This window comes from Salmo salar, chromosome ssa18, assembly GCF_905237065.1.
Source record: "Salmo salar chromosome ssa18, Ssal_v3.1, whole genome shotgun sequence".
Classification (NCBI taxonomy): domain Eukaryota; kingdom Metazoa; phylum Chordata; class Actinopteri; order Salmoniformes; family Salmonidae; genus Salmo; species Salmo salar.
In genome coordinates this window covers 81,953,749-81,976,180 of record NC_059459.1, presented here as the reverse complement: position 1 = coordinate 81,976,180, position 22,432 = coordinate 81,953,749, and the positions used below count along the sequence as shown (strand labels likewise).

At 42.6% G+C, this 22,432-nt stretch overlaps 3 protein-coding genes across 5 annotated transcripts in view; 1 reads left to right on the top strand and 2 right to left on the bottom strand.

The window, feature by feature from the left end:
• Positions 1-2,458: 2,458 nt before the first annotated feature.
• LOC123728776 (equistatin-like) lies at positions 2,459-7,035 on the top strand. Of its 3 annotated transcripts, none has more exons than XM_045701702.1 (5): positions 2,459-2,551; positions 5,116-5,179; positions 5,855-5,977; positions 6,067-6,162; positions 6,858-7,035. In XM_045701702.1, the coding sequence occupies exons 2-4, from the start codon at positions 5,128-5,130 to the stop codon at positions 6,144-6,146; spliced, it is 255 nt and encodes an 84-aa protein (XP_045557658.1). In that variant the 5' UTR covers positions 2,459-2,551; positions 5,116-5,127; the 3' UTR covers positions 6,147-6,162; positions 6,858-7,035. The 3 variants fall into 3 exon arrangements, with proteins under 3 accessions (XP_045557658.1, XP_045557657.1, XP_045557656.1); XM_045701701.1 differs by lacking the exon at positions 6,858-7,035 and adding an exon at positions 6,289-6,354; XM_045701700.1 differs by lacking the exons at positions 2,459-2,551; positions 6,858-7,035 and adding exons at positions 3,791-3,819; positions 6,289-6,354.
• Positions 7,036-9,794: 2,759 nt separating this feature from the next.
• LOC106578179 (ladderlectin-like) overlaps positions 9,795-22,432 on the bottom strand; it is a 40,078-nt gene continuing 27,440 nt past the window's right edge. Inside the window, exons 4-6 of the mRNA XM_045701691.1 lie at positions 10,958-11,134; positions 10,168-10,276; positions 9,795-10,020 (exon numbers count right to left, since the gene is read on the bottom strand). Of these exons, the coding sequence (XP_045557647.1) occupies positions 9,929-10,020; positions 10,168-10,276; positions 10,958-11,134 (378 nt within the window). The 3' untranslated portion in view covers positions 9,795-9,928. The remainder of the gene's footprint in view (positions 10,021-10,167; positions 10,277-10,957; positions 11,135-22,432) is intronic.
• Positions 14,838-16,764, bottom strand: LOC106578176 (saxiphilin-like). Its single transcript, XM_045701697.1, has 5 exons — positions 16,627-16,764; positions 16,061-16,125; positions 15,340-15,471; positions 15,050-15,137; positions 14,838-14,974 (listed from the first exon to the last, which is right to left on the bottom strand). Exons 2-5 carry the CDS (start codon positions 16,110-16,112, stop codon positions 14,962-14,964), a joined length of 285 nt encoding a protein of 94 aa, XP_045557653.1. The 5' UTR covers positions 16,113-16,125; positions 16,627-16,764; the 3' UTR covers positions 14,838-14,961.

Sequence of the window (22,432 nt, the reverse complement as noted above, 5' to 3'; positions counted from 1 at the left end):
AAACCCAGGTAGAACAAGCTGCTTTTATACCAGAAGAACGGAAGAGGAATTGGTGATTAGCAGAGTGAGTTCAGGTGTGGTGAGTTAGCAGGAGAGGGGCGTGTCCAGAGGGTAATTGGGAGTTTGTGGAATTAGCATTAGCCTTTAAAACAAGTGCACTACATTTGTCCAGGGCAACATATTCACTATGGGCTCTGGTCAAAAGTAGTGAATTTCATAGGGAATAGAGGGCTATTTGGGATACAATCACATGTCAGTATTCTGCCATGGCCAGCGAAGAGCCGGGTCTCAATCCTATTGAGCACGTCTGGGACCTGTTGGATCGGAGGGTGAGGGCTAGGGCCATTCCCCCCAGAAATGTCCGGAATCTTGCGAGTGCTTTGGTGGAAGAGTGGGGTAACATCTCACAGCAAGAACGAGCAAATCTGGTGCAGTCCATGAGGAGGAGATGCACTGCATTTCTTAATGCAGCTGGTGGCCACACCAGATACTGACTGTTTCTTTTGATTTTGACCCCCCCCCCCCTTTGTTCAGGGACACATTATTCCATTTCTGCTAATCACATGTCTGTGGAACTTGTTCCGTTTATGTCTCTGTTGTTGAATCTTATGTTCATACAAATATTTACACATGTTGAGTTTGCTGAAAATAAACGCATTTGACAGTGAGAGGACGTTTCTTTTTTTGCTGAGTTTATATGTAACATGTTTTTAACATGTCCATTTCTGGTAGGTTACTGTTGGTGTGTGACCGCTACTGGACAGAAGATCCAGGGTACTAATACTCCACCAAGATCAACTGTTTCACCTAAGTACACACACACATTCACTCATTCACTAAATGTTAATTCTTTACAGCAGATTCTGAATGCTGTTTCTGTCTGTAATTGTAGATGTGAGCGTAGATGAAAACCGTTGGAAAGAAGATGTTGAAAAGACTGACAGTTGTCTTTATTGTACTACAGGAACTGATTCACATTCCATAAAAATAAATGAAGAAATCCAGAGATTAAACTGTCCATTTTATCACGACCGTCGTAGATAGTGGACCAGTGGGTTGAGTGCTCATTTTTACAAAAAAAACGTATGGACAAACAGGATTGCAGGCTAAACACAAAGCTATGCACCCACAATACCCCATTCTAAATTACCCCTATACATAGGACCTTCAATCAGAGGCAATGAGGAACAGCTGCCTCTAATTGAAGGTCAAATCAAAACTGCAGATAGAACTATATCACCTAGATCTAACCTACACACAATCCGACAACACCGAAACACTCTAAACCAATACCCTCTACATAAACACATAATCTAATAAACCCCTAAACACTCTAAACAAATACCCTCTGCCACGTCCTGACCAAACTACAATAACAAATAACCCCTTTACTGGTCAGGACGTGACATCTTTATTGTCGGTTTGATATGCTGAACAATTTATCTGAACCCATCCATTTCTGGGAAATTAAGGAAGGTGTAGGACTCTTTTAAATTAAATTTTTAAGACAACATATTTTGCCACAGGGGTACAATAAGAACCATCTTACACAATAATCCTATTGCAAGATATACCCTACATAGTACACTTCTTTTGACCAGGGCCAATAGGGTCACAACTCGTCCACTATGTAGGGAACAGGGTTCTATTTGGGACATAACTCATCCATTGTCGTGTTCTTCCAGAAATACAGAAAGTCACCTTGATGACAAGGTTTGGTGAAAGAGAGGCTTGACCCTCACAAAGGAAAGGCACGCTAGCTATTCACCCTCTCCCACCTTCTCTCCTCCTCACAAAGGAATGCTGCTGGTCCTACGTCATTTCAGGAATCACAGAAGTAAGTATTTAGCCATTTTGAACTATTTGTTTTTCAATGAAAACTCTACCTTTTTGTAATCATCTCAATGAATTTCATGTGTTTTAAACATGAGCTTGTCCAAGGTGTTGGACTTGACGACAGTTGCTATTCATTGGAGCTCTACGATCAGATGCCCAACATTCTGGGGCAAAAGGTCAATAAGACAGACAGCAGGGTTGGCAGTTAATTAAAATGAATGTAACATTCCAGAGCTTATAGTTAAAGTTGCATCTAAAGTCTATCTGGTGACATCACAATGATGACAAAAGGTTTTCCTGCTCATTATTTATCTCATTCTGAAATGTCATTGTGTTTCCAAGACATTATAATGCACTTCAGACTACATCTTCCTCAGCTTCAATTAGGTAGAATTAAGTATCTTCATAACCATATTGTGACCCAATATGCAACACATGAATGTGTTACAAAAGTTGAATACCTTCACTTTGAATTGACCCCAACCCTGTCAAACCGGTAGATGTTGGACAGGTCCAGCAGGTGTTGGGCTGGACAGAAAGTATGCAGAGGTTTGAAGGATGAGAGATAGATTGAGAAAAAAAGAGGGAGGAGTCTGACTGGACGGGTCCTTAAAAAGGAGAGGGGGGAGAGGTAGAACTCAACTCACAGGCAGGACAGAGAGAGACCCAGTGAAGACCTCTGAAGAAGTGAAGCTACAACTGAAGACTTCAGAAGGTGAGATTTTTACATCTCTTCATCTAATACTGTCCCTGTCTGCGTCCCAACTGACCTCCTATTCCCTATGTAGTGAGCTACTTTAGACAAGGGTCCATATTAGCTTTGTGGCCCTGAGCTATTCTCTATTTAGTTCACTGTGGGTCCTGGTCCAAAGTAGTGCACTACATAGGGGATAAGAAGCCATTTGGGAAGCATCCATGTTCCTGTGTGCTAGGAGAATCTATTGTCTGTGGTTGAAGAGATGATACCTGGGATGACCAGGACCGAGTTGAGAAAATGCTGCCTTACCAGTTGCATCATTTTTGCAGCTAACACAGGGTTTCCTTAACCTCTCTGTCACGGATCCCTCCGGTACTGTTGCTCTTTCTGTGCACCAGTTTCGGAGTTCTACGTCACCGGCCTCTAGGAACTGAACTGTCATTACTCACACCTGGTCCCCATATTCTCCCCTGATTAGTAATTGTATAAGTTTGCCCTTTGTTCTCAATTGATTTATTGTTCCAATGTCCATTGGTAGTTGGTCGTGTGAGTACCTGTGCCTTGTTGTGTTAGCTTTTGTGTCGCTTGTATTGTGCATAGATGATTACGAGTCTTGTCCCGTGTATTTATTCGAGGTACTCAGGTTTCAGCCCTGTGTTTTGTATACGTGTTTTTTTGGATATAAAAAAAATATTGCATGCAGTGGGCATAATAAAAGTAAAAATAAAACACTTTGCTTTTATAGTTATGTGATGACATCACGTACCCCAACAAACAACGACTAATCAGACTCAATTCTCGCTAACTGTACTCAATCTGCTTTCAACTTCAAACGACACTTTTGTTTCCGCCATCTCCACCAACCTCCTCACATAACTCGAGGGAGGGGTCTGACTGGATGGGTCCTTAAAAAGGAGAGGAGGGAGACTTAGAACTCAACTCACAGGCAGGATTTCAGAAAGTGAGATTTCTACATCTGTTCATCTAATACTGTATGTGACCGTATCTCGAATAGCCCTCAATTGCCTATGAAGTGCACTACTTTTGACCAGAGCCAATAGTGAATATGTGGCCCTGCACTTGTTTTGAAGGATAATGCTAATTCCACAAACTCCCAATTACCCTCTGGACACGCCCCTCTCCTGCTAACTCACCACACCTGAACTCACTCTGCTAATCACCAATTCCTCTTCCATTCCTTTGGTATATAAGCAGCTTGTTTTGTCTGGGGTTGCTCAGAGTTTGTGGTGTCCCCGTTCCTTTATTGGGCCTGTTGGTTGGCTAAAGTAAGTTCCTGCTATTGAAACGGCTCTGATTTTCATTTCCTGCATTGTGGCATAATATCCTGTTCATCCTAACTTGTGTATTGTTATGGTGTTGCTAGTCCAGTATTAAACCTTTAATTTAAGTGTAAGGAAATTGTTACAGCTTGTGAGATGAGACAAGATCCAATGATGTTACCTGCTAGCAGAATGTCTTACATCTATAATCCTGTAGACTGTTCTGATTGGTTGCCATTTGCACTGCGTCTCAGTGAACTAGAAACGATGAAATGCTATTTTTACTTTCAAATCAAAAATGGATTCCATGTTGTACTCAGTTATCTAGCCAATCCACCTCACCATATGGGCACTGTGCTGGGCCAGAACGGAAGTAGAGGAAACATGGATGTGCAAAGCCAGAACAAAACATTGGCAGCCATATTTGGATGGGTAGTGTATAAACTAGATTTAGTTATTGATCAGTGCTGTAAATGGTGACTTACTAGAACCATCTAGTGCATTATGGATGGCTCTTCAGAGGTGGGACCCATGCTGCTAGCAGGTACCTCATTGAAAATAATGTAAAGTGAAAGTTGTCAAAAATATAAATAGTAAAGAGACACCCAAAAAATGACTTAAGTACTACTTTAAAGTATTTTTAAATAAGTTCTTTACACCACTAACTAACGGCCCGACAACGGGACCGCTCATTGGGTTAATGAGGCAACTAGTCACACCTGTGACAGGTCCTGTTGGAAGAAGTAGACCGTAACTCAGAGACACCCAGTGAATCCCTTGTGAGAGTGCATCGTTATTTAATAGACGATCTGCATCTCAAATTCTACCTTAATGTTATGTGGCCCTTGTCAAAAGTAGTGCACTATATAGTTGTGCCATTTTGTGGAGCGGCCCCCTGAATTTAAGAGCATAGACTTATCCGTACCTTTGCAGTAAATGGGTAGTCTCTGACAATATCTATAATGCTTCCCATTCCCTATGTAGTGCATTGTAGGCCCTCATCAAAGGTAGTTCACTACATAAGGAGTGAGGAGCCATTTGGGAAGGATGCATATTCCTGTGTGCCAGGCTAATCTATTGTGTGGTTGAAGAAATGATACATGCGTTTTGGCAGAAGACTAGTAGCACCGTGTTGCCCATACTTGGTTCTTGGGGTCCTCAGTACTGGGTTTAGAAAATTCTGCTTTGGCAGTTGATTAAGTTTTGACAGTAACAGTGGGTTTCCTTAACCTCTCCTCTAGTACCCACAGCCATTCCAGATTTAAAATGCTCAACTAATCTCGCTCTTGGTCTCTCTCTCAGGAGACTATCACCATGGCGATATTGACCATCATTCTGCTTGTCAGCACAGCTTTTGCTCTGGGAGGTAAGAGTGACGTAGCTCACACCTACTCACCACATTTTAATATAAACATTAGTTGGTGTTGCTCTGTCCTACTTCACACACATGTAGGTATTAATACGCAGGTGTGAATTGGAAATGCGTTAATATTCATAACCGGTTCTCCATGGGACACCCTATGAGGGGTCAGCCATTATCAACCTTGACACTGGAGAAATGAAGGTTGTGCCTTGCTGAAGGGAACATAGACGGATATATGAACTTGTCAGCTCACTGACTTGACCTACTGGCCCAACTCTCTAACTGCTAGGCTACCTGCCACTCCTCTACTTCCAGAGATGTATATTGGCGTCTAGATGCTGGACTGAGGTATACTGATATGAATGGTTTGATCATTCAACTGGATTTACGATAGGTTTGTTTAGCAACTATCAGGAAATAACACTGATACAATTTCCAGTCTTAGTATCATCAGCTGTTATATGGAACACAGAAACAGAATTGACTGCACAGGGCTTTTAAACAAGTAGCAGAACTTCAATATTTAGGTTGCATCTGAAACGGAACCCTATTCCGTATGAACTTCTTCTGACCAGGGCCCATATGGGACGCAACCCAAGATTCCAGAAATGTATATTCTGTCCGTACATTTTCCTGTAATGTGATGTCTACATTACAATGTATGTTACCTGTGTCCAGATGCTATGATACGACCCTGTGAGGATGCTAGAGATGCCGCTAAACATGGCCCACCTGGAGCCTACGTCCCCACGTGTGACGACAATGGACAATACACCCCTGAGCAATGTTCGGGCTCTACAGGTTAACAGTGACGCACATGCACACGAAATTCACTTGAATGTGATAATTCAATGTGTATATATTGTATATGCAACATGTCTTTCTGGTAGGTTACTGTTGGTGTGTGACCAGCTACGGACAGAAGATCCAGGGTACAGAGACCCCACCAGGCACTGCTATCAACTGCTAGCAACTGTTCCCCCAAGGTGTGTGTATATAATCATTCACTAAATGTTACTTCTTGCAGCTGGTTCTTGATGTGTCTAATTGTAGATGAAAGGTGTTGGAACTAAAGATGTAGAAGACTGACAGTTGTCTTTACTGTTCTACAGGAACTGATTCACATTCCATACAAATAAATACATGACGGAATCCAGAGATTAAACTGTATTTACTTACTTTATTGTTGGTGTGATATGCTGAACAATTTATCTGAACCAGTCCATTTCTGGGAAATAGAGGAAGGAGTAGGACTGTATTACCACCACAGCGGCGGTTACAGGACATGAAGACAGTCAAATTCCACGTGACCATGTAGTAGTTAGGCTTCTCCAAGCTCTGATGCTGGTGATGGTCATTAGTAGCCTGGTACTCAGCACTCTATTGTCCCTCTAATCACTCTGACAAAAGTTGGACAGCCGTTAAGGGGGTTGTGGGGTTAGTTTACACAGGCAAGGCCTTTTTAATGCCTATGGCTCTTGGGTCCATGATATGGGGCATCAGCTTACTCAGTGACACCCACAGAACACAATTGAAAGAGTTTACAAATATTAGCATCCTAACTCTGATTGGAGGACTTGGACTGTGGAATCAAATCTGTCAGTATTTCCTTTGTGGATTTGTCTTTATATGGCAGCTTTCATTCTCTATAGACATCAACATGTCATTCCAATATATACAGGAGTTCAGCAGAGTCCACAATCAGAACCATGCTACTCTGAGGCTGAAGAATTGTTCCAGGCCACTGAGGGATGAAAGACCCCTTTACTGAATCTACATCTTCACATTTCACTAAATCATTGCGTTGTTTGCTTCATGCATTCTATCATCCTGTAAAATAAATGACATGCTCTTCGTCATTTGCTGCCATCTGATCTTTTAGGGCCAGACTATGATCTATTAATGGTTAGGGTACGTCATGCCAATATTTGGAGGCAGGGAAGTAACTTGTATGAAAATGGTGGCTCAGTTGGTAGAGGATGGTGTTTGCAACGCCAGGGTTGTTGTGGGTTCGATTCCCACGGGGGGGCCAGTATGAGAAGAAATGTATGCATTCACTACTGTAAGTCGCTCTGGATAAGAGTGTCTGCTAAATGACAAATGTACAGTATTAGCTAGCATTAAAGTATCGGTTATTCACGTCATTGCCCTATATGAACAGGACATCCAAGAAGTGAAATGAATAACTTCAGAGGGTTAAGTAAATGTTCAGCCTATAATTTTCTAACTAGTTTATTTTATAACTAAAACACACATGACCAGAACAATGTGGGCAACTGCTCGTCAAACATCTCATTCCAAAATCATGGAGTTGGTCCCCTTTTGCTATAACAGCCTCCACTCTTCTGGGAAGGCTTTGCACTAGATGTCGGGAACATTGCTGTGGGGGACGTGCTTCCATTCAGCCACAAGAGCATTAGTGAGGTCGGGCACTGATTTTAGGCAATTAGGCCTGGCTCGTAGTTGGCGTTCCAATTCATCCCAAAAGTACTCGATGGGGTTGAGTCAAGTTCTTCTACACTAATCTCGACAAACCATTTATGTATAAACCTGCACGGGGGGGGGGGGACTGTCATGCTGAAACAGGAAAGGGCCTTCCCCAAACTGATGCCACAAAGTTGGAAGCACAGAATCGTCTACAATGTCATTGTATGCAGCAGAAGACCATTATTCCTCCACCAAACTTTACAGTTGGCACTATGCATTCAGGCAGGTAGCATTCTCCTGGCATCTGCCAAATCAAGATGTGTCCGTCGGACTGCCAGATGGTGACGCGTGACTCATCACTCCAGAGAACGCGTTTCCACTGCTCCAGAGTTCAATTGCGGTGAGATACACACCGCTCCAGTCGACTCTTGCCGTTGCGCATGGTGATCTTAGGGTTGTGTGCGGCTGCTCGGCCATGGAAACCCATTTCGTGAAGCTCCCGACAAACAGTTCTTGTGCTGACATTGCTTCTAGCGGGCTGTTCTAAACTCGGTAGTGAGCGTTGCAACCGAGGACAGACGATTTTTACTTAGGCGTTACGCGCTTCAGCACTCGACGGTCCAATTCTGTGAGCTTGTGTGACTTACCACTTCGTGGCTGAGCCGTTGTTGGTCCTAGACTTTTCCACTTCACAATAACAGCACTTACATTTACAAACTAACTTGTTGAAAAGGTGGCTTCCTATGACGGTGCCACATTGAAAGTCACTGAGCTCTTCTGTAAGGCAATTCTACTGCCAATGTTTGTCTATGGAGATTGCATGGCTGAGTGCTCGATTTTATACACCTGTCAGCAAGGGGAATGTTGCGACAAACAAAAAACATCCAATCAGTGGCAGTACTTTAGGGCGAAAACAGCAAGTTGATGAAAGAAAATGTCAGGTATCATGCAAGCTGGACAATTGAGTGGAAAACATCGCCTGGCCCGATGAATCTCTAAGCAGCATCAGTCCACGGCCACATCCTGCCTGGTGTCAACGGTACAGGCTGGTGGCGGAGGTGTAATGTTTCCCTGGTACACGTTAAGTCCCTTGATACCAAATGAGCAATGTTTCCAAGCCCTGAAGAACTCAAGCTTTTCTGGAGGCAATGGGGGGGATCCAACCCAGTATTAGATGGGTGTACATGTCTTTTCATTATTTAAACTGGTCTACCTTCAGATGAGTCTTGTGAGGCTTGTGTGAAAAGCAAAACAACCGCCATTTTATCTTTTGATGGTGGGGTCATATCCGTGTCTTTTGAAGAATGTTTAGGGATTTTCACCCTCATTATTCCCAAAAGGTCTTAATGATGAAATGCCTATTTATGTTTTAAATGTGAACATGAATTAATGCTGCCACTTTAGTTTACTCATGTTTTATTCTTGTCCGGAAACTTACTTGATAGGTCTATGTCCTCTCTGTGATTTTAGTCTTGTTTGACACGTTATGTTCACACTTTATTAGAATACTCATGAAACGCACAGTTATTTTTGGGTAACACTTATTTTCTCTCATACTCCAACCCCATTGGATGCATTGAACGGATGTGGTTGGAGCAATGTCTACATAGAGGTGCAGGTTGTGAACACTGAAAGCTCTGACGAGGGCGATACGTACAGCTTTAGAGCAGTCAGACTAGCATAGTGTTCGGTGTTCTTTCTCGTCTTATTCAAAACCATGCACCTGCAAATAGATGTGCGAGTGCCTTTTGAATCCTAGTCAGAGTACAATAAAAATGTGGGGTTTAACTAGAGTTCTAAGGTCCGCAGTTCTTTGAACAACCTTACGGTTCTTGGCACTGAAAATTTGGACTTGCATGTCACCTCATGATTTTATTTTCTCTCCAAGGATCACTTACAAGGGGTTCTTCAAATTGTAACTAGGGGGAACTCCTAAACGATACTCCAGGAACCTGCACCTGAGTGGCACAGCAGTCAAAGGCACTGCTGAGTGGTGACAAAGGACAGGCATAACACTTAATGACCTTCTCAGTTCTTTAACACACAACTTAAGAAACATTTATAATCAAAAGAACTTGGCGCAGTCAAGCATGGCACTTGCCAGGGTTGTGAGTTGAGTCCCACAGGTGACCAGTAAGAAAAGGTACTAACTACAACGAATCAATCATGTTCAATAACTCATGAGACAAAATAGTGTACACATTTTATTGGCTGCAGACAACTCCAACATTTGTGTAGTAACTGAAACTTCATTTAGCAGCAACAATATTTGACTTTACCATGAAGTATTAAGGATGCAGACACTACGGAATAGCATTGCTGCTTTTAATGTATAGTCTGGCGAAGCGGCAGGAGTCTCAGGGAGCACACCGAGGGCAAGCTCCTTCCACATAAAGCATTGTTCCAGCGCTTTTGACCTGAAGATGAAACACAGAACCAAAATAGTCAGCTGTACACAGACACACAACAGTAGGAAAGTATACATGAGATTCAATTGTTGAATGAACTGGGAATAAAGTTTAATTTGATGACTGGATCAATGAATGATACTGGGATTACTGTACCTCCAAAGTTGATATGAATACAGGCCTCTCTGGCACCAGCATCAGGCCTTCCTTTTGCCCAGTTCTGGTGATCAAAGTCGGAGCCATCGCTCCAGAACCACCGCCTGTCCTGAGGGGGGGAAAGTGGGATTTCAGAATACAAACTAAATGTAGTCCTTCCTCTACCACCTGAAACAACAAAACAGTTAAAGCTACCACTACTTCAAAACCCTCCGACTGGGACTGTTGCTTGTGTAACGAACAACGTGGAGCCTAATCCTCACATCCGCAATCATCCCAATGCATTTCAAAGACCACACACGTTTACAAGAAGACTGTCTGGAATTGATCACATTTATACTTAACTAGAACCGTTTCACATGTGTATAAAAGCCTCCTACTGAAGTTGACAGTTAAATGTAATTTAGTAGAGTCTCATCTAGAAGGACTTACAGGATCAATTAGGTTAAGGGCGTTGCTCAAGGGCACATCAGATTTCACGGAGTGAGCTCTGGGATTCAAACTAGCAGCCTTGCCTTTATTGGCCCCATGGTCTTAACGGCTACTCTTGATATTTTGTATGGAACCCATTACAGTAGCTGTTAACAAGCAGCAGCTCCTCTTCCTGGGGTCCACACAAAATAGCATTAAACAACTAACACAGAACTACGAAAAATAATTACAGGTGCCTACATGCCACACCTCACGTTTATTTTTTGAATCCAGGTTTGCTCTTCACTTGAGCAATATGAGATGGAACGGAGTTCCTTGCAGTAATGGCTCTATATAACACTGTGCTTAATGGTCCCACCTTAACAGAATAAAATCCGCCAATCCAGGTAGGAGGGAAACCAACAGTCTTGACCAAGACCAACGCCTGTAGAAACTCATCCTCCTCGGAGCTGTGCACAGATGCCAGGTTTGCGCCAAGGTACTTCACAACATTGGGTACAGACACCAGTTTATCACCAAGGGACACACAGTGCCGCTAGAGAAGAAAGTATTTATTTAACGAGGCAAGTCAATTAAGAAAATGATCTACAATGACAGCCAAGCAGTAGATGGGAAGAAAGACATTTCATGCATCAGTCAGTGGGCATTGCTGACAATTTGTCCTCTGGACTCTCAACCAAATATTGATAACCAAAACTAATTCCCTTTTAAAACATTCTTAAAGATAACAGTTTATCGCCGCCTCAGGCCATGTCCTGTGGGTTCCAAAATAAAGGAGGCACGACTCCACATTAAAATATTTAAAATGTATAGAAAACACCCATCTTAAAGGGATGTTCAGTATTTCACATCAGTCATGTGTTGCCATTTAAGGAAGTATTACCATTAAGGTAATGTCAAAGAGCTAATTTCAACTACACTTCCCATTCAAATTCACAGTAGATGCTAAGGGTTATACCTCTGCTTCAGGCCAGCTCCGTGTAGTCTTTACAAACATTAAGCAGCTTGATCCATATTTGGTCCAACCAGAAGGACACAAGTCTTCTTCAATAAATGAATCTGTTAGGAGAAGTTACATGTGGCTTTAAAGGCCAGTGGACACACATGTACAAGTCACAGCTACAATATTATTTGTAGATCAGTCACCTATGCTACAAGAATAATACAGAATGAGTCAAGAAGAGTGGACTCTTACTTGCATCTCCTAGAGCAAAGGCAGCACTGAGAATCAGAAGACTAGTCAACATGGTCATGGAGTCTCCTGAGAGAAACAAAGACTGAAGCCATCAAAACCACAGATTCACTTCCACATACAGTTGATTAGAACAGGAATATGTCTGCTTTCCTAAATGCCAACCTACTCCCTAAGCAGGGCTGAGGAGAATTTCTGGGCAGGTATTTCTCTCCACTCATACAGGAGTAAGAGGCCTAGACCCCAAATGTAGAAATGCCCTGCAGCTTTGGCCATTGCCAAATCTGTCAGAATGCAGGCATTATGGTTCTGGTTCTTTTATTTTTCAACAAAAAAGTAAAAGCACAATACAAAAGGCTGGCAGCTAAGGCTTAGTGGCTTGTAACACCAGTAGGTAGGGTCAAATGGCCATCAGGAAAGGCTGTGATAACACGTGGTGCTGGATGGAATACTCCACATTAACATACATCACAGCCCAATATTAGACCTATTAGTTAATGAAGCAAGGTCTAAGGACATTCCATAGCAACAGCTTGCTAGATATGGTTCAATGAGGTACCTGCTAGCAGCATGGGTCCCAACTCTGAAGAGCCAGCCCTAATAAGTCAACCTGTAAATTTTATGGTGTAAATGGTGATAAGTCACCATTTACAGCACTGATCAATACCTAAGTCTAGTTTAGACACTACCCATCCAAATATGGCTGCCAATGTTTTGTACTGGCTTTGCACATCTATGTTTCTTCTACTTAAGGTCTAGCCCAGCATGGTGCCCATATGGTGAGGTGGATTAGCTAGACAGCTGAGCACAACATGGAATCCATTTTATTTTTATTTTTTTTGGGCGGGGGGGGGGGGGTGAAAGTAAATTAGGATTTCATAGTTTCTTGTTCACTGAGAAACAGTGCAAATGGCAACCAATCAGAACAGTCTACCAGATTATAGATGTAAGACACATTCTGCTAGCAGGTACCATCATTGGACCATGTCTCATCTCACAAACTGTAACAAGTCCCGTATAGTTAAATTAAAGGTATAATACTGGGCTACACCATAACAATACACAAGCTAGGATGAACAGGGTATTATGCCACAATGCAGGAAATTAAAACCCTATAAATGTTTCAATAGCAAGAACTTACTTTAGCCAACCTGTAAAGGAATTGGGACACCACAAATGCTGAACAACCCCAAACAAAACAAGCTGCTTATACCAAAGGAATGGAAGAGCAATTGGTGATTAGCAGAGTGAGTTCAGGTGTTGTGAGTTAGCAGGAGAGGGGCGTGTCCAGAGGGTAATTGGGAGTTTGTGGAATTAGCATTATCCTTCAAAACAATTGCAGGGCCACATATTCACTATGGGCTCTGGTCAAAAGTAGTGCACTTCATAGGGAATAGAGGGTTATTTGGGATACATTCACATACAGTATTAGATGAACAGATGTTGAAATCTCACTTTCTGAAATCCTGACTGTGAGTTGAGTTCTAACTCGCCCTTTGGCTGAAACTGAGTTCTATCTCTCCCACCTCTCTATTTTATGGACAGATCCAGTCAGACCCCTCCCTTTCGAGTTTTGTGAGGAGGTTGGTGGAGATTGCGGAAGCAAAAGTGTCGTTTGAAGTTGAAAGTATGTTGTGTACAGTTAGCGAGAAAGATGAGTGGACAACAGTGAAGTCCAAGAATGGAACAAAAAGGGGTTCAAATTGTTGTGGAAAATGAGTCTGATTAATCGCTGTTTATTGACTATAGCTCATCATTCAACACCATAGTACCCTCCAAGCTCATCAGTAAGCTCGAGGCCCAGGGTCTGAACCCCGCCCTGTGCAACTGGGTCCTGGACTTCCTGACTAGCCGCCCCCAGGTGGTGAAGGTAGGAAACATCACCTCCACTCTGCTGATTCTCAACACTGGGGCCCCACTCTGTACTCCCTGTTCACCCATGACCAAGCACGCCTCCAACACAATCAAGTTTGCAGACAACACTAAAAGGCTTGATTGCCAACAATGAGACAGCCTACAGGGAGGAGGGCTCTGGGAGTGTGGTGCCTGGGAAACAACCTCTCACTCAATGTCAACAAAAGGAGATGATCGTGGACTGGAAACAGAGGGTACACCCCCTTATCTACATTGAATGGAACGCAGGGGAGAAGGTTGATATCTTTAAGTTCCTTGGCGTACACGTCACTGACAAACTGAAATGGACCACCCACACAGTGTGTTTAAGGTACAACAGAGCTTTGTCAACCTTGTGGCTAAAGAAATGTGGCTTTTTACAGATGCAGTTGAAAGCATACTGTATTGCCACCAACGCTCGTCAGAGGGTGGTGCGGTCTGCCCAAGGCATTACCGGGGGCAAACTATCCCCCCTCCAGGAAACCTACAGCACCCAATGTCACCGGCAGGCCAAAAAGATCAAGGACAACCACCCGAGCCACTGCCTGTTCACCCCGCTATCATCTAGAAGGCAAAGTCAGTAAAGGTGCATCAAAGCCAGGACCGAGAGATTTAATAGCTACCCTCTCAAGGCCTTCACACTGTTAAACAGCCATCACTAGCACTTTAGAGGCTGCTGCCTATAGGCAGCGACTAGGAATCACTGGCCACTTCCATAAAATGTACATATCTGCCATTCCTCATCTCACATGTACACTGTATCTTGAGCCATTCCGCTCTGACTTCTCTTCCATAGGTTCATAGTCTTAATTTATTCCTTTTGAGATATTACTGCGCCGTCTTAGCTATAAGCCCACCCACATCTGCTAATCACGTGTATGTGACCAATAGTTGATTTGCAATTACATTGATTAGAGGGCAATAAAGTGCTGAGTACCAGGCAGTTATCAAGTATAGTAGGCTACTAATGACCATCAGCAGCATCATAGTCATGGTAATTAGGCTTTTCCAAGCTAAGTGGTCACATGGAATTGACTGCCTTCATGACCACAGGTGTGGTGGTAATACTGTCACCATAGCCTTATTCCTTCCATTTCCCAGAAATGGACTGGTTCAGCATATCACACCAACAATAACGAAAGTGAAGCAACAATTTTAGCTCTGGATTTATTCATATAGAATGTGAATCAACGCCCATAGTACTGTAAAGACAAGCATCAAAGTAATTCCAATGTTTTTGCAAAGTCTTCTCAACGTCTTGGTTCCAATGCCTCTCATCAGCGAGCGCCACTATAATTAAACAAAAAACAAATATTAACACTCAGAACAAGCTGCAAAGAATGAACATTTAGTGAATGAGTGTACCTGCATGCACATTTGACAGAAGCAGTGCCTGGTGGAGTCTCAGTACCCGGGATCTTTTGTCCAGTTCTGGTAACACACCAAGAGGAACCTACCAGAAGTGGACATGTTAAAAAGCTGTTGCATAAGTCTTATTTTGTTAGTCCCCATGAGGTCAAATGCTATTTCCAAGGGGGTTAAGGTTAGAATTAAGGTACGGTTTTTGTGTTAAGGGTAGGGGAAATAGGATTTTAAATGGGACTGAATTGTGTGTCCCCACAAGGTTAGCTGTACAAGACTGGGTGAGCATTAACCTGTAGATCCCCAGTGTTGCTCAGGGGTGTATTCTCCCTGGCAGTCACACGTGGGGACGTAGACTCCAGGCGGGCCATTTATCACAGCATCTCTAACACGCTCACAAGGGGTCTTGGGTCGTTTCATAGCATCTGGACACACAGGTAACATACATTGTAACGTAGACATAACATTCTGGAAGCTTGGGCTGCATGTGGAATCTTGGGTTGCCTCCCGTGTGGGACCCTACTCAGAAGTAGTTTATACGGAATAGAGTTCCATTTCAGATGCAACCTAGGGAATACCTGGCTAAAAATGGAAATTCTGCTACTTGTTTAAAGGGCCCACAGTCAAAATTCAGTTTCTGTGATTGTATAACTGTAAAAGTGGGGGTAAATTGTATCAGTGTCACTTCTTGATAGTTGCTAGACAAGCCAGTCATACATACAGTTGAATGATTAAACCAATCATATCAGAACAACTCAGTCCAGCATCTAGACACCGATATACATCTCTGGAACTAGAGGAGTGGCAGGTAGCCTTGCCGTTAGGCCAGTAGTTCATATATCCATCTATGTTCCCTTCAGCAAGGCACAACCTTGATTATTCCAGTGTCAGAGGGTGTCCCATGGAGAACCGGTTATGAAAACATTTCCAAGTCACACCTGCATGTGTGAAATAGGACAGAGCAACACCCACTAATGTTTATTAAAATGCAGGCGTGAGGTATGTAACTCCTACCTCCCAGAGCAAAAACCGTGCTGACAAGCAGAATGATGGTCAATGTCGCCATGATGATAGGTCTCCTGAGAGAGAGAGAGAGAGAGAGAGGATTAGTTGAGAATTTTAATCAGCTGTGATAGTACTGGAATATTCCAAGTCAGTGGAATGGCTGTTGGAACTAGAGGAGAGGTTAAGGAAACCCTGTGTTAATTACAACACTTAAGCAACTGCTAAGGCAGCCTTTCCTAAATCCAGTCCTGAGGACCCCAAGAACCGAGTATTGGCAACACGGTGCTAATTGTCTTCTGCCAAAACTCAGGTATCAGCTCTTCAACCATATACAATAGATAAGCCTGGCACACAGGAATATGTATTCTTCACAAATGGCTCCTCATTTCTTATGTAGTGAACCATCTTTGACAACCCATTTACTGCAAAGGTACCTATTAGGCTATGCTCTTAAATGCAGGGGGTCACTCCACAAAATGGCACCCTATATAGTGCACTACATTTGACCAGGGCCACATAAGATTAAGGTGCCATTTGAGATGCAGATAGTCTATTAAATAATGACACAATCTCACCTTCTACACTCTTCCAAGGATTCACTGGGAGTCTCTCTCTTTGTTGTCTGTGAGTTATGGTCTACCTCTTCTACCTCTCATTTTAAAGGACCTGTCACAGGTGTGACTAGTTGCCTCATTAACCCAACGAGAGATCCCGATGTCGGGCCATTAGCTGGTGGTGTAAACAACTTAAGTAGAAATACTTTAAAGTAGTACTTAAGTCGTTTTTTGGGGGTATCTTTACCTTAATATTTATATTTTTGACAACTTTCACTTAACTACATTCCTAAAGAAAATAATGTACTTTTTACTCCATACATTTTCCCTGACAGCCAAAAGTACTCGTTACATTTTGAATGATTAGCAGGACAGAAAAATGGTCCAATTCACGCACTTATCAATAGAATGTCCATGGTCATCCCTGCTGCCTCTGACCTGTCAGACTCACTAAACACAAATGCTTTGTTTGTAAATTGTGAATGAGTGTTGGAGTATGCCCCTGGCTTTCCGTAATTATATTTAAAAAAAACAAGAAAATGGTGCGGTCTGGTTTGCTTAATGTAAGGAATTTGAAATGATTTATACTTTTGCATTGATACTTAAGTATAATTGATCAATTACATTTAATGTTGATACTTCAGTATATTTAAAACCGAATAATTTTAAACCTTTACTCAAGTAATATTTTACTGGGTGACTTTCGCTTTTACTTGAGTCATTTTCTTTGAAGGTATCTTCATAGGCAGTGAAGAGAGTAGTAGAGGAAGATGGCTCCAGTATCGAGGGATCCTGAGAGGCTCCCTGTGAGTATGCCATTGCCAATAGAGAGTGATAGGAATAACATGTGTTTCAGTAAGGTTGGTTTCTTAGCATTCATAGCCATGGTGATCAACTGTACCACAGAAATGGAACATAAATCACTGAAAATAGATGTTGTGGTTGTAGCTGCAGAGAACTCGTTGGGTTATGAGATTTTACAGCAGAAGTGTTACAAGGTGTGATGAACGATAGTGTCCCGTTCTCCCAGGCTGCCGGCCTGCTGTAGGATAAGATAGACCCAAGTAGTGGAATACTGGTGAGGTTATAATGGGTCTAGGACCAGATAGGGTCATGTAGTGGAATAGTGGTGAGGTTTTAATGGGTCTAGAATCAGATAGAGCCAAGTAGTGGAATAGTGGTGAGGTTTTAATGGGTCTAGAATCAGATAGGGCCAAGTAGTGGAATAGTGGTGAGGTTATAATGGGTCTAGTATCAGATAGGGTCATGTCGTGGAATAGTGGTGAGTTTACAGTGGGGGAAAAAAGTATTTGATCCCCTGCTGATTTTGTACGTTTGCCCACTTACAAAGAAATGACCAGTCTAGAATTTTAATGGTAGGTTTATTTGAACAGTGAGAGACAGAATAACAACAAAAAAATCCAGAAAAACGCATGTCAAAAATGTTATAAAATGATTTGTATTTTAATGAGGGAAATAAGTATTTGACCCCTCTGCAAAACATGACTTAGTACTTGGTGGCAAAACCCTTGTTGGCAATCACAGAGGTCAGATGTTTCTTGTAGTTGGCCACCAGGTTTGCACACATCTCAGGATGGATTTTGTCCCACTCCTCTTTGCAGATCTTCTCCAAGTCATTAAGGTTTCGAGGCTGACGTTTGGCAACTCGAACCTTCAGCTCCCTCCACAGATTTTCTATGGGATTAAGGTCTGGAGACTGGCTAGGCCACTTCAGGACATTAATGTGCTTCTTCTTGAGCCACTCCTTTGTTGCCTTGGCCGTGTGTTTTGGGTCATTGTCATGCTGGAATACCCATCCACGACCCATTTTCAATGCCCTGGCTGAGGGAAGGATGTTCTCACCCAAGATTTGATGGTACATGGCCCCGTCCATCGTCCCTTTGTTGCGGTGAAGTTGTCCTGTCCCCTTAGCAGAAAAACACCCCCAAAGCATAATGTTTCCACCTCCATGTTTGACGGTGGAGATGGTGTTCTTGGGGTCATAGGCAGCATTCCTCCTCCTCCAAACACGGCGAGTTGAGTTGATGCCAAAGAGCTCCATTTTGGTCTCATCTGACCACAACACTTTCACCAGTTGTCCTCTGAATCATTCAGATGTTCATTGGCAAACTTCAGACCGGCATGTATATGTATTCTTGAGCAGGGGGGACCTTGCGGGCGCTGCAGGATTTCAGTCCTTCACGGCGTAATGTGTTACCAATTGTTTTCTTGGTGACTATGGTCCCAGCTGCCTTGAGATCATTGACAAGATCCTCCCGTGTAGTTCTGGGCTGATTCCTCACCGTTCTCATGATCATTGCAACCCCACGAGGTGAGATCTTGCATGGAACTCCAGGCATAGGGATATTGACAGTTCTTTTGTGTTTCTTCCATTTGCGAATAATCGCAACAAATGTTGTCACCTTCTCACCAAGCTGCTTGGCGATGGTCTTGTAGCCCATTCCAGCCTTGTGTAGGTCTACAATCTTGTCCCTGACATCCTTGGAGAGCTCTTTGGTCTTGGCCATGGTGGAGAGTTTGGAATCTGATTGATTGATTGCTTCTGTGGACAGGTGTCTTTTTTACAGGTAACAAGCTGCGGTTAGGAGCACTCCATTTAAGAGTGTGCTCCTAATCTCAGCTCGTTACCTGTATAAAAGACACCTGGAAGCCAGAAATCTTTCTGATTGAGAGGGTGGTCAAATACTTATTTCCCTCATTAAAATGCAAATCAATTTATAACATTTTTGACATGCGTTTTTCTGGATATTTTTGTTGTTATTCTGTCTCTCGCTGTTCAAATAAACCTACCATTAAAATTATAGACTGATCCTTTCTTCATCAGTGGGCAAACGTACAAAATCAGCAGGGGATCAAATACTTTTTCCCCCCACTGTATAATGGGTCTAGTATCAGATAGGGTCATGTAGTGGAATAGTGGTGAGGTTTTAATGGGTCTAGTATCAGATAGGGTCATGTAGTGGAATAGTGGTGAGTTTATAATGGGTCTAGTATCAGATAGGGTCAAGTAGTGGAATAGTGGTGAGGTTATTTTTATTTTGTATTTTATTTCACCTTTATTTAACCAGGTAGGCAAGTTGAGAACAAGCTCTCATTTACAATTGCGACCTGGCCAAGATAAAGCAAAGCAGTTCGACAACATACAAAAACACAGAGTTACACATGGAGTAAAACAACATACAATCAATGATACAGTAGAAAAAAATAAGACTATATACAATGTGAGCAAATGATGTGAGATAAGGGAGGTAAGGGCAAAAAAGGCCATGGTGGCAAAGTAAATAAAGTATAGCAAGTAAAACACTGGAATGGTAGATTTGTTATTTGAAGAAAGTTCAAAGTTAAAATATAAATAATATGGTGCAAAGGAGCAAAATAAATAAAATAAATAAAAACAGTAGGGGAAGAGGTAGTAGTTTGGGCTAAATTATAGATGGGCTATGTACAGGTGCAGTGACCTGGGACCTGCTCTGATAGCTGGTGCTTAAAGCTAGTGAGGGAGATAAGTGTTTCCAGTTTCAGAGATTTTTGTAGTTCGTTCCAGTCATTGGCAGCAGAGAACTGGAAGGAGAGACGACCAAAGGAGGAGTTGGCTTTAGGGGTGACCAGAGAGATATACCTGCTGGAGCGCGTGCTACAGGTGGGTGCTGCTATGGTGACCAGTGAGCGGAGATAAGGGGGGACTTTACCTAGCAGGGTCTTGTAGATGACCTGGAGCCAATGTGTTTGGCGACGATTATGAAGCGAAGGCCAGCCAACGAGAGCGTACAGGTCGCAGTGGTGGGTAGTATATGGGGCTTTGGTGACAAAACGGATGGCACTGTGATAGACTGCATCCAGCTTGTTGAGTAGGGTATTGGAGGCTATTTTGTAAATGACATCGCCGAAGTCGAGGATTGGTAGGATGGTCAGTTTTACGAGGGTATGTTTGGCAGCATGAGTGAAGGATGCTTTGTTGCGAAATAGGAAGCCAATTCTGGATTTAACTTTGGATTGGAGATTATTGATGTGAGTCTGGAAGGAGAGTTTACAGTCTAACCAGACACCTAGGTATTTGTAGTTGTCCACAAATTCTAAGTCAGAACCGTCCAGAGAAGTGATGCTGGACAGGCGGGCAGGTGCAGGCAGCGATCGGTTGAAGAACATGCATTTAGTTTTACTTGTATTTAGGAGCAGTTGGAGACCACGGAAGGAGAGTTGTATGGCATTATATACAACGGGTCTAAGGTCAGATAGGGTCAAGTAGTGGAATAGTGGGAGGTTTTAATGGGTCTATAGTCAGATAGGTTCAGGTAGTGGAATAGTAGTGAGGTTTTAATGGGTCTATGTTCAGACAGGGTCAGGTAGTGGAATAGTGGTGATGTTTTAATGTGTGTATGGTTAGTTGGTAGGGCAATTTTTGTTTTCAGTTTTTTTCTATCCATTTCCCCATTCTTTTATACCCTCCCCTATTTTGTGTCACAAAATGTCATGAATTCACTCTCCAGAACAGGACACAGCCCACACGTTATAACTCAGTCCACGTAAACTTGCATCTCAGCCCATGTAGACTTGCGTCTTCAGAGCGTAGCTGGATTGTGCATCACTTGCAATCAATCAAATCAATCAAATGTATTTTTAAAACCCTTCTTACATCAGCTGATGCCACAAAGTGATGTACAGAAACCCAGTCTAAAACCCCAAACAGCAAGCAATGCAGGTGTAGAAGCACGGTGGATAGGAACAACTCCCTAGAAAGGCCAGAACCAAGGAAGAAACCTAGAGAGGAACCAGGCTATGAGGGGTGGCCAGTCCTCTTCTGGCTGTGCCGGGTGGAGATTATAACAGAACATGGCAAAGATGTTCAAATGTTCATAGATGACCAGCAGGGTCAAATAATAATAATCCCAGTGGTTGTCGAGGGTGCAACAGGTCAACAAGTCAGTAAATGTCAGTTGGCTTTTCATAGCCGATCATTCCGAGTATCTCTATCGCTCCTGCTGTCTCTAGAGAGTTGAAAACAGCAGGTCTGGGACAGGTAGCACGTGCGGTGAACAGGTCAAGGCTCCATAGCCGCAGGCAGAACAGTTGAAACTGGAGCTTCAGCACGGCCAGGAGGACTTGGGACGACACATATCTTGATGCTGGGGACCACAACACATTAAAAAAACAGTTTCTGGCTAAAGAGACAAGACTAACAAGGGAAATCCATGAACTAATAGTACAGGTAGATAGCAATAAAAATGATACTGCAGAGATACAAAATAAGTTAGAGGAAAAACAAAAAGAACTTGAGGAACTTATTCAAGAACGATCTAATGTAATCTATTACAAAAATAAAGCAAACTGGATGGAATATGGAGAAAAATGCACCAAGTTCTTCCTGAATCTCCAATACAGGAACGCTAACAAAAATAATTTGCAGAAACTCGTTACTGAAGACGGAGTCGTCTATGATTCTCCGAATTATCTTTTAAAAGAGGAAGGTAATTATTTTAGGCAGATGTTCACTTTTCCGTCTCATCCTTTCCCACTGAATGAAGATTATGGTAAGGAATTCTTTCCAAATAATATAACAAATGGAAAATTAACAAATGTACAGAAAGATCAGTGTGAAGGCCAAATTACAGAGGAATAACTTTTTGAGACTTAAATCCTTTCAGTCTGGAAAAACCCCAGGGCTTGATGGCATACCGGTAGAGGTATATCAGGTATTTCTTGATTGTCACGTCTTGACCAGTAGAGGGTGTAGTTGGGTCAGGACGTGGCAGAAGGGAGTGAGTGTTTTATTGTTTCATTTAATTTTGGCCGTGTGACTTCCAATCAA